The sequence below is a fragment of the Phaseolus vulgaris genome, chromosome 6, assembly GCF_000499845.2.
Source record: "Phaseolus vulgaris cultivar G19833 chromosome 6, P. vulgaris v2.0, whole genome shotgun sequence".
NCBI lineage: Eukaryota > Viridiplantae > Streptophyta > Magnoliopsida > Fabales > Fabaceae > Phaseolus > Phaseolus vulgaris.
Window position 1 is genome coordinate 30,014,475 of NC_023754.2, and position 12,041 is coordinate 30,026,515.

Genomic DNA, 12,041 nt, shown 5'->3' on the forward strand with positions numbered 1-12,041 from the left:
TTTTTTTTTTTTCATTTCATCTCTCTAATCATAGCCGTTTCGTTTGACAAAGTAAAAATAATAGAAAAACACGTAGCCGGGAGACAAAGAAAATAAAAAGTTATTGAAATTAAGTTTGTTTGGCAAAGAAAAAAATCAATTGCTTCACCCAACAAAAATTCATAAATAAAAATATCTGGAAGTGATTTTTATGTATTATGGATTTCAAAATCTAGAAGATTATTTTCATATTTCATTTAAGGTTTCTGATTGCCATATCCAGAATAGTGTCTATAAATGATGTTGATGATTGAAATTTGAAACTCATTTATATTTGCTTACGGATTTTGACATCTGAAATGTCATCTATGCTGTCCAGATAAGATTCCGAATGGTGAAATACGAGAGTGACATATTAGTTATGGATTTATATATCTGAAACTTTGTAATTTGACTTAGGGATATAAATATTTAGAAGACAAAAATTTTAAATCATTAAAGACAAATGGATATTTTGCGTCAGTATGTTGGGTACAACTTTGAATTGACATGGTGCAGGAAGAATCAACCTTAACAAAATTGAACAAAAAAAATCTCTATGTTTTCTTTTCATTCTCTATTTCCCCATTTTTTTACTTTTTCTCTAATAATTTTTTTTGTGTGATAATTGACTTTTTTACTCTTATACCTATGATACATGGTTCTCGCAAGATATAATTGATTTAATCTTTATGTCTATAAATTCAATTTTCTGTAAGAGAATAGATTTTTATGGTTGGGAATTATAACTATGCGTGTCTTAGGAGTAATAATCTTATTATCTTTAATCTAATAATTTTTTCTTCTAGGTATTATGATTTGTCTCAAACTAAACCTAAATATACATTTTCATATTTCGAGACATTTATGAACAAAACAAATGAAGATTGTGTGGAATTAAATTGCAAATGACTAATTCCTTTATTGTGGAAAACAAAAATTAAATTATAACTTTAATAATTAAAGACACAAACAGTATGCAATTTTTTTTTATATGGAACCACCAACATTATCAGTACGTGTTTCGCGGAATCACTTGTTAAACGATTCGAAAACAACCTGTCGTCGTATCATGTATCCTTAAAATGTATAATAACTAGCAAAATCAAGTGCTAGCAAGAAACCATTCATTATAAACTATCAGCAAATCAGCTTTAAAGAACACTTAAATTTAACTGCATATTTTCTCAAATATGTTTACATTCAAATTTGATACAAGATCTTATCATTTCTTCAACAAGATGCCTAACAAGTACATTTTGAATCTCTCCCAAATTTCATTTACATTTTTGTGTCCCTCATTAGTCAACTACATTTGAATTCTGAAGTAAAATGGCCAAACTCGTGTAAGTGTTGGATCGTCATGATCGAAACACGAAATCACAGCATTATGACGGGCCTGTGAAATATCATTATCTGCTTCTGTTGAATGGATGTCGCGATTGAAAATCATTAAGGTTCGGTGAAAAGATACTGAAGCAAGGGTGCAACAACTGCTATGCTTAAACTGTTCCCTAACAAGGCATACCTATAAAAGAAAAAATATTAGTAGTATAATAAAACACAAGCAATAAATACACGAAAGCATATAACTCAGGAATCTGACCAATTAATCATGTAAACCAGAGTATTCGGAATTGATAAGAAGTCCACAACTAAACACCACTAACAGTTAAAATAAGGGATTCATCCGTAGGAATGCAAAAATATTATTCAATCCAATAAAATGCGATACCTTTGCCTGAGACTAATGCGCTCTGGAAACTCAAATTCTTCAGGAAAGGAGTGTAGGTTGGCAACCTATGTATATGATGACAAATACCATATAGATTAGTAATATGCACTGAAATCAAGACGAAAACTTCAGACACTGAAACACATACATTCACATGCAAGCATTCTTGCAAACATAGAACATTGACTCAAAATAATTTGACATTCTTGAGAATAAAGAAAGTCCACCAACCTCTCTCGGGGTAAAATATCTGAGGCATTGCTCCTTCAGTGAATTTTTGTCCCTCTTCATCGGCTGCACATTTAAATGTTGAGTTGGGGAGGAAAGCAAAGAGTGAAATAAAGGTCAAGGGAATTGCTATTAAATAGTTACCCAATCCCCCCCTCCCCAAACAAAAAAAAAAGTTTGGTTTGCTAAGTTTATTTTCTCAATTGTTCCAAAATCAATTATAAGAAAATAGCTTTATAGACTTTATCAGGATAATATAGTTTTCTAGAAAAGAAAAAATATCGAAATTAAATGGTGATTGAAAAGGTTAATGTCAAGAAACATATTCTTTAGAATCATAGTCTAGAAATATTATATTATATTATATCTCAATTATGATAAAAAAAAACTAACGGGATATTCTATGTTAATGAGCAAGAAACTATCAACAACCACCAGGTAGTCATTCCAAGTTTTGTCATCAATTTAGCAACAGAGAGCAGATACCAAACATATGATGAAACGATGACTACAGAGGGGAGAGAAAAACATATGAGAGACTCAATAACAAACAAATTGTAGTGTTATGTAAATATATTAAGCAATATGACGAAGAAAGACTTGCACTAAATAGAATTCCTACCTGGACAGTTGCCAAAAGGGATCCAGTTCCCTTCACGTATCTGTAATAACTTTTTGTAAAACAGCAGCAGCGCTTTGAATCAGGATAGACAACATCTAAGCTCTTTTAAGGAATGGAGATGGGAAATATACAGTGGTCATATTATAACATGGTTTGAATATGATGTAACCAATTACTAAGGCAAGGATACCCATAGCACTTCCCCACCGTTCTATCAAGCTTGGGTGAACATAATACTGGTCCAAAGATTCATATTCATGACCATTAGTTTTTCCCGAAGTTCTAGGAGTATCATTAGACAAGCCAGTCATTAAAGCCGCAGATTCAACAGCTATATCATGGTTAGGATTCTTCAATTCAAGAAATTTCTCAATAGATTGACATGACTGCAACAACTTATGTCTGTCCTCTTTTGATGAATCATCTTCATCCACCACTGTATCAAATTGCTCAAATAATGGCCCTGGAGACTGAATCAGCTGGCGGTTTAAACATTCATTTACAAAAGATGAAGTTTTCCTCTTAGCCTGAAAAAATTATACACATAAAGTCAACAGTTACAAACATATTTACATTACAGGTTTACAATTCAACTAGCAAGAATCCTAATTGATGATATTAGTATTATAACTACATCTGTTTTTGTCCCAACATCTTTGGAATGTAATTTTCAAATCGAGTGATTAACAAGAATTTTAGAGAGAATAAAGTGCAATGGAAACACCAGCAACATCAACAGCACTATTACTTAATATAATTACCTTTACTAGAAATCTTACTCCAACCATCTCTTGAAGTTATTCAAGCCAATAAAAGACTGTGCAAAAGCTTTTTAACCAATGTTAATCTATATTTTATATTAGCACTCAGCTATAAATTAATATTATCTGAATAAACACCCAAATATAAATGGTTATGAAGAAAAATCTATCAGACAACTTTATAATTAATTAAGTATCTTATTTTCTCTGTTTTTCAAATTGTAGCTCTAAAACAACATACCAAAACAGGAAGCATTTTCTCAGAGGTAGTAGAAATAATTTCAAAATATAGTATTGGTTAAACATTTCAGAATAATAGATCCAGTATTAGAATGACTTCTGCTCTGCTGAGGACCCAGTGTTCGTTATTTCGTTTGTAAAAAACATGTTATTGTAATTTGATGTTGATGACACATACACCACTACGTCATAGAGGTCCATACTCCAAGTAATTCAAACAATAGTATTAGATATTTGGATGACAAACTTAAATACAAAAGGTGAACACAGCTTAAGTCAACAAGAAGAAGGCTTCCTAAGAAATGCTCTGAATAGCTCTCTTAAAGGCCCCAACAAAATTTGATTTCATTCCAGATAAAGCAGAGGACATGAAACTAGAATTTCAATTTTAAAATAATTAAGAAAAGTAATCACGTTTGCATAAAATTATAGTTATAATGATCATAATCCAAAACATATTGCCTATTTCCAGATGATTCCTCGATATTAACAAAATACATCCCAAAAGACTATGGCAAGAATCAAGAAGACTACCAGACAAAAGTACCGAGGCCTCGAATATGGGATTCCAAATTGTAAAGGGGTCAGAATGAACTCCTGTGTGATAAAATCAGTCTTTTCCAATATTTCCACCAGTTTTGCATGTGTATCAGAAGTCTGTAACAAAGGAAAAAACAGGAAAAAAATTAATAGAAGAAATATTTAATGAAATTAATTTGGAGTCTGGGCTAATAACTGAGTTTAATCAAACAAGACAAACCTCAAATCCAACAACATTTTCCACAAATAACATACTTGGAGGCTTCGATAGAAATGGCAAGAGCTCAAGAATCTGGAGAAAAGAAAATGCTCGGGCATCACCAGTGTCCTTCTGAAGGCCTAGCAGATGATTATTGAGTAACTCTTTGCCAAACAAAGAAAAAAAAAGGTAAGCCATAATATGAGAAGAAGAAAAACTCACCTTGTCGTGTATAAGGTTGGCAAGGAGGAGAAAGAAGCCATGCATCGGCACCATACTTGTCCAGATCAGCAGCAGTCAGACATTGAATATTTCCCTAAATAAACAAACACAAGTTAATCGTGGTAGGCCTGATCATTTCATATTTTTTGTTTGTCTGGGACATCATGTAAAGTCCACAATCATCTAGTTTGACAATTATGGCAAAGCCAAACTCCAAAAAGAACCTAGATTTTTTTTGGCGAACAATGGCGGCAACAAGGTTTCAACCCAGGATCTTGTACAAACTATTCAAACTTCTCACCAGTATAAAGACCCTAGTGACTTAAAAAGAAACCTGAGTGACAAGATGTAATGAAAAAAGGATTTGTTTAAGCTTATCTTATCAACTTAGAGTTTGAGTAAAACCAATTTATTCTGAAAGAATTTAAACTTTCACAGAAAGCATAAAAAATCGATACAACTAGTACAAGTAATAAAGCAAAAAAACTAAAAGCATTAATAAGCAAGAAACTTCAAATCAACAATTTCATTTCAAAAAAGCAACAAAGCAAACCTGAAAAGGACGATGACCAAAATTATGTTGGTAAACGTCATTGGCTGTGTCGTTAATTTCAAATGCTTCCACCACTTCGGCATTCACCTGGGCCTTCATCAGCGAGTACCTCTAAACAAACACTAAGATCATTAGCACATGAAATTGAGGCAAAAAGAATTGGTTCCGTAGATGAAGTGCAAACCATGCCGCCGATTCCACTGTAAAACTCCAACACTCTCCGGCAACCGTGTGACTCGGACGCCTTCGCCATTCCGATGAAACACGCTTTTTACCAAACAAAAATTCGAATGTATCACTGACCAATAACCTAGGGTTCTCACAAGTTTTCATAAACAAGTAAACCATTAAGGAAGGATGCGCAAATTTTAAAAATTTTATACACACTAGCAAAATCACATGGATTTCTAGGTATATATTCGCACTTTAATTATATTAAAAAATATATATAATTTTTTTTTATTTGATATTTTTATTGGTAATAAATAAATTATAGAAAAATTAATACAATTATATATGTATATATAGTTTTATAAAATAGTATTTAAAAAATTATGTAATCATTAAAAAATAAAAAGTATTTAGTTATTTTAAAATAAAAAAGTTATTAAATTCTTTAACATATAAGATTAAATGTTTTTTGTACACTGAAATTTCAACTTTAAATTTCTTATGTTGTAAGAAATTATTATATTATATTTATAATAATTTTAGTAAGAAAAATATTATAATAAGAATTCATTCCATTAATTTTTTACTACAGTTAATTAGTAAACATAAAGTTTATATTATGACAAAAATTGATTTTACAGTATATATATATATATATATATATGGATTTAAACATATTTAATCTTAATAGATAAATTATGGGTAAACATAGTTTTAAGTTTAATTACTTTTTTAAAGTTGTGTTTTGTGTTTTAGATTTAAAGATTTATACATATCTTACTACTTACTGTGAAAAATAAATCCAATAACAATTAAAAAAATTTACTTAATTTTTGCTTAAACAAAAATATTCTTTTAAACAAAAATGAACTCAAAAACAAAATAAATTTTACTATTGCAATCTAACTTTAACAAATACATTTCTTTTGCTTCAGATAAAAATATATCGTTTGACCGAAATTAGTTCACATTATTTAGATGTTTTAAAAATATAATTATTAGTTAAGTATTTTAAAAGAAGTTCACATTTTTTTTCTTAATTTTAGTACAATCTTGCTGCAGAGTACATTTATGCTCCTATATGAAAAAAACAAATAGCCCAAATTTGATATAAAATTCGGATTTAGGTATATTTATTTAGTTTTGTATCTGGAAGTAGCAATTAACCTAAATAGATAAACAATTAAAGAATATAAATCCTTTAAAGTGCAAGTAAAATTTGTTATTGACCTCATAATTCACAATGAGATAGAATTTTGAGATGTTTAACAGAAGATTTACTTTTATTCAGAATCTGAGTTTAAAAAATATGTTCCCGCAAAAAGTTGGCAAATTTTGGCCAAGTTTCCATAAAAACATTTTCTTTGAGAATATACTTTTTTTTATTTGAATAAATTTCCCTTAATAAAGAAATATAATACTGATATTTATTAATCGGTTAACAATTAAAGATATTAGAACCGTCACTGAATATTTGAAATATGATGTTATGATTTAAAAGAATTTATTTATTATTGTAAATTTAGAAAATTATGGTATATCAAAAAATGTTATTCTTATTCTTATAAAATAAAAAGGTTGTCTTGTCTTAGGCCCAAGTAGTTTAACCCAAGACTCTCACAATCGTTCTGACACTCTCTCAGGTTCAAGGGAGAGGGGCAAGCAAAGCACAGGGAGGGTTGCAAGAATTCCTCTTTTGCGGAGCCATGGAAAACGACGACGTTGACATGCACGCCGACGCTAATGAAGTACAAATGCTTTCTTTTCTTTCTCTTTTTTCTTAATTTTCTTTTCAATTCTCTGCATTCGCCTAATTTCTTTGGATCAAACTTGTCTGGTGCTGCCGCCGTTCAATCTTAAACCCTAATTTGTTCGTTCCCCAATGTCAAATCATTTGGGTTTAGGAATTGGATGACATGAAGAAGCGTTTGAAAGAGATGGAGGATGAAGCCGCTGCTTTGCGAGAGATGCAGGCCAAGGTCGAGAAGGAAATGGGATCTGTGCAAGGTGCCTTCTTTTTCTGTCTTCTTTTTTCTCTCTCCAAAAGATGTATATTTGAAACCACTTTTTTTCTTTTAGTTTGGAAAATTACATTTTGGGAAGAAAATGCTATAGTGTGCAGTGAGTTGGATATATTCAAAATTGAAAGTAGTTTATTTGTTTTCTTTTTTCTGTGTAGGATTCTACGACGAGTCTTCACTTTTTCGCTTGAAAATCTTTTGTGATTGAAATGTTTGTTATAAATGTTCATATTAGTAGACTAGTTTTAGGTTCTTGGCCGGTGGTAATGGGAAACTCATTCTAACTTGTTTGGTTATAAATCATAAACTATATACATATCCTTCTACCCTTTCGAGATCAATATTTGAAATCCTGAATAGCTGTATGTAATGGCCTGCAGCAGGATAGCAGATAAGGGATAACACCACAATTTCGAATTTTTTTATGTAGTCTATACTTTATATGATATATATTACAGATACATATAAATTCTCACAAACGATAAGAATTTCTAAAATTTAATGACCGTTCCTAATTAACAATAAGAAGTTATAGATGTCCTAAGCTATGCTGCTTAGGCCACTACACTAAGGTGCTCTGCCACAGCAGCACCTGTAGCCGCCAGGGGCCTCTTGCCGCTATAGCTGTGCTAGCACACTGGTAATTTTGTTAACTTCTGTTTGAAAATTCGGAAGGAAGAACTTTTTCATTAATGCTTGAGTTACAAATTTTAGTTCTGTTATTTTTTCCCTCATGTTTTTCTTTATATTGTTTTTTCCTTGATCTTTTGCATGCCACTGTTTTTTTAATGCCTAACATATATTATTACAATGTTTGTTGGACTCCAATCTCAGTTGTTAATTATTTTCTCCAAAAATAGATCCTGCAACTGCTTCTGCCAGTCAGGCCAATAGAGAGGAAGTAGATTCTCGATCAGTCTTTGTAGGCAATGTGAGCTCTCTCTTACCTTGTTTGTATGAGAACATGTTATTGTGCTTGATTGTCTTTCACCATCTGTCATCGTTCATGATATGGGTTAAGGGCGTGTATTGTTTGATTCATTTATGACCCAAAGTGTTTTGGTCAATAAATATGTCGGGCTTCATCATATTATATCCTTTAAAGTTTTGATGATGAATGTGCTTTCTACTGTTTTGAAATTTTAGTATATTTCCAAGCAGTGACATCCTGCTTTGACATAATATTTTGACTACAATCGCAGGTCACGCTTCCACCTACAAGTTTTCTGGTTTTGTATTGCAGCAGTTGAAAGTATATGTTAGATTATATAGTTGGAGGGTAAAAATGTTAGAAATGTATGTAATTGAAAAAAAAAGGAGTGGAAAAACAAAATATACAACACAAAAGAAACATTGAGGAATAAAGGAGATGACAAGAGTGTTAAAGAAGTATTTGTTGAGGGAAGTGATTTTCGTGGTTTTGTGAATTTGCATATCTTTCTTATGGGAGGAAGAAAGGCAAGAAACAAAGAATAAAAAAAAAATAGAATATGAAGTCATCAAAGGTGAAAAGAAAAAATCTTCAACTAGGACTTTTTTTTTATCAGTGTACAGTCAAGTGTTTGCAATGGGATTGACAGGAAATCAATTAAGGGTAGATTGGAGATCAAGAATCTGGACTCCTACTGGTGAGGACATACTTTATGGGTACAATACTATGCATGCATATCTGTCATTTGGTCGAACATTCAAAGGAAACTTTCTGTGGTGCTAGTTCATGTAATATGTTTTCTTTATCATGGTGAGGCACTGTTGTCATTTCCTTTTTTCTACTTTGGGATCTAAGGAATTTCTTTTAGACTATTGGCATTTTGGTTCTCTGATATACTTCACACCACAAAAACTAAAGGAAACTGGAAAATAAAACAGTGATCAAGAAGGAAGGTGGTGCACTCAGTGAGTGGGGTTTTCAAAATCCTAGGTCCTCTCTTCGGAAGGGAGGTAGAAATGCACAATTGTATTGTTTTAATATATGTAAAATATATATAAATCAAATAGGGAATAATAAAATTTCACTCACAATAGCAGTTAAGTATCTTGTAATTCAAAATGCATAATAGATTTGACTAAGGTGATTACAAGATTTTTTTTTTAAAAACAGATACTTTATGATGACATTTTTAATGAGAAAAATATGAAATTAAGTGGAACAAGCAGGGAATGCAAAGGCGTCCCCTGCAGACCAGCAAAGCAATGAAACTTTGCATATCACTAACAAACTACCAACAAATCAGCTAATAATGGGGGCCGAGGACAGAAGCCAGCCCAGATATAATTCACTCAGAAACAGAGGCTTCCGAATCACACAAGGCGGCACATCCCAGCAGCCATCTAGTTGCTCAAGATTGCAGCAGAGCTTCGAATTGCACCGCTAGCAGCAGCAGCAATGGTTTGAAGAACCCACTGAATAATATTTTCTGGATTTACAAAATTCCACTTCCTAGTTTTTTTTTTTTCCGTTTGTCTGCTGGCACCTTATTCTGTGACCTTCCTTGCATTTTAGACTACATGAACCAGGCAAAATATTTTTACATCCCTGAAACTTTCCAGCTTGCTAAAACAGCCATGTTTCAGATATAACATATGGTGGCTATGAGATTATTTTGATTTTTGTTTCTTCCTCAATCTTAAAAGGGCTAGGTAAAGCAATTAATTTAATAGGGGAAGACTTGAAATCTACTGTTTGTTGTGTGTGAACCATCTTTCTTTTACTGGTTGACATTCACTGACTTGCTCAAAGCCCAAAATTTATTCCATTAGCATTTGTGATGACAATGCTTGCAAACCATGTATTGGTTTAGTTGTTTGCATTTTGCCTAGTTGTAGTTCTTTTTTACTTCATGAGACTAAGTTTGGAGGTTATATTACAATATCTGGGATGTGTTAACACTTTTAGTAAAGCAAACATAATTTGCTTTCAGCCTATGGAGATTGCAAACATGGAAATAAACAGAGGTTAATTGTTCTGCCAGAGAAGGTTGATGTTCATCATTTTGGCCCTGAGCCAGTGATTTGATAGCTGTCACAGAACAGTTCTATTGAATGTATGTTATTATATCTATTATATCTATTTCAGATGGTTTTGTTAACAGGCTGGTTGAATCTTCAAAAATGTATTTCTTTCATTAAATGTTGTGTTGATATTTAGTGACGCTAATTATATCTGGTTGAGTAGTAGACTAGAAACTGGTAAGTATCATCTTTTAATCTCAATTTGGTGTTAACAGATACTTGAAAACATGTCATGTGGTGAATGTTTTGGCTTTACTTGTTATTTTTACTCTTATAATGTCTCATGGGTTTGATATTCTCAACAGGTGGACTATTCGTGCACTCCTGAAGAAGTGCAACAGCATTTTCAGTCTTGTGGAACAGTAAACAGAGTCACCATTCGAACTGATAAGTTTGGCCAACCCAAGGGTTATGCTTATGTTGAGTTCCTTGAGGTGGAAGCTGTTCAAGAGGCACTTTCGCTAAATGAATCTGAACTTCATGGGCGCCAATTAAAGGTTAGAGAGCTAGAGGCTATTGCTGTTGAATAATAGACTGCTTCCCCTTTCTAACCATCTCTGCTTATTTGAGCGTTTGTCAGGTGACAGCTAAAAGGACCAATGTACCAGGGATGAAACAGTATCGGTCCCGCCAGTCAAATCCTTATGCTGGAGGCTTTCGAGGCAGAACCCCTTATGCACCTCCCTTTATCTATTCTCCATATGGACATGGGTACATTACAATCTATCATCCCTTTCAAATCTTTTTATCCTGTAACAGGCTAATTAATAGCATCTGTTTGTGAATTGCAGAAAGGTCCCAAGGTTCCGAATGGCAATGCGCTACAGCCCCTACTATTAACTGGCCAACTCGGGTAGGATGATGGACTGAATGACGTCGTTCTTCCCCTATGTAGTGTCATGGTCGGAGTTTTGGCCATTGAACATGAGGGAGGAAAATCCAACCAGTTCTGTGAGGATTAAGCGTTTACTTATCAGCCAATTGTGGTGTTTGCACCTGCTTTGCTTTGGTATTGTTACATTATATTGAATTTTAGTTCTTGTAAAAGTATCCTTCGCAAGTGTGATTAATACATGGGTTTTGGGTGTCATCTAATTTTCTCATTCTTGCTCTTTGTAATATTGCTCGCTCACTTTTTCATGAACATCGTAACTGTGAGTGCTATTTCTGTTAATATATGGTATATTTTCTTTCTCTGTACGAAGTTTCATACATATAGCTTACTTAATCTCCTACTTTGGGAAACTATGACAGTCTGCATATATTATAAAACAATCCCACAAACTCACGTCAAATCCCTCTACTCTCAAGTTGGTTGGTGCATACATGTCTCTTTCATGCCCGTCTTTCTGAGTGAGTTGTGAAGATCTCTATCAGCCACAACTTTTGTAAGTATATCTCCCAATTGGTCTCCAATTTTGACAGAAAATGCACTTTCTTCGCCTCGAGTTTTTCTCTGATGTAGTGATGGTCCACTTCATGTTTTGGTCGAACATCTTGAACTTGATTTTGACCAATAGAGATGGCTGCATTACTGTCACGAAATAAGTTCATTGCAGATGTAGGTGAAAAAGAATTTTTTGTAAGCAACTTCTTTAACTAGAGAAGCTAACAGTCCTTTTAGTCATACCTCAAAATTTAACTTCTGTATTAGATAGATAATACAACTACCTTATGCCTCTTTACTCCTCTATGCATACTAGATTTCCTCCAACAAAG

The 12,041-nt window shown here is 32.7% G+C and overlaps 2 protein-coding genes across 3 annotated transcripts; one reads left to right on the forward strand and one right to left on the reverse strand.

Annotated features, from left to right (window-relative positions):
• Nucleotides 1-1,171: 1,171 nt before the first annotated feature.
• On the reverse strand, nt 1,172-5,506 carry LOC137832777 (tRNA (cytosine(38)-C(5))-methyltransferase 2). 2 transcript variants are annotated; one of them, XM_068641118.1, is made up of 10 exons: nt 5,303-5,506; nt 5,119-5,229; nt 4,566-4,659; nt 4,365-4,483; nt 4,139-4,261; nt 2,794-3,130; nt 2,604-2,698; nt 1,985-2,047; nt 1,754-1,818; nt 1,172-1,546 (listed from the first exon to the last, which is right to left on the reverse strand). In XM_068641118.1, the coding sequence occupies exons 1-10, from the start codon at nt 5,369-5,371 to the stop codon at nt 1,471-1,473; spliced, it is 1,152 nt and encodes a 383-aa protein (XP_068497219.1). In that variant the 5' UTR covers nt 5,372-5,506; the 3' UTR covers nt 1,172-1,470. The 2 variants fall into 2 exon arrangements, with proteins under 2 accessions (XP_068497219.1, XP_068497220.1); XM_068641119.1 differs by having other exon boundaries at nt 4,365-4,475; nt 5,303-5,479.
• Nucleotides 5,507-6,865: 1,359 nt separating this feature from the next.
• Nucleotides 6,866-11,522, forward strand: LOC137832779 (polyadenylate-binding protein 2-like). The gene is made up of 6 exons (XM_068641121.1): nt 6,866-7,037; nt 7,194-7,296; nt 8,171-8,241; nt 10,628-10,819; nt 10,903-11,033; nt 11,114-11,522. The coding sequence occupies exons 1-6, from the start codon at nt 6,996-6,998 to the stop codon at nt 11,160-11,162; spliced, it is 588 nt and encodes a 195-aa protein (XP_068497222.1). The 5' UTR covers nt 6,866-6,995; the 3' UTR covers nt 11,163-11,522.
• Nucleotides 11,523-12,041: the final 519 nt, after the last annotated feature.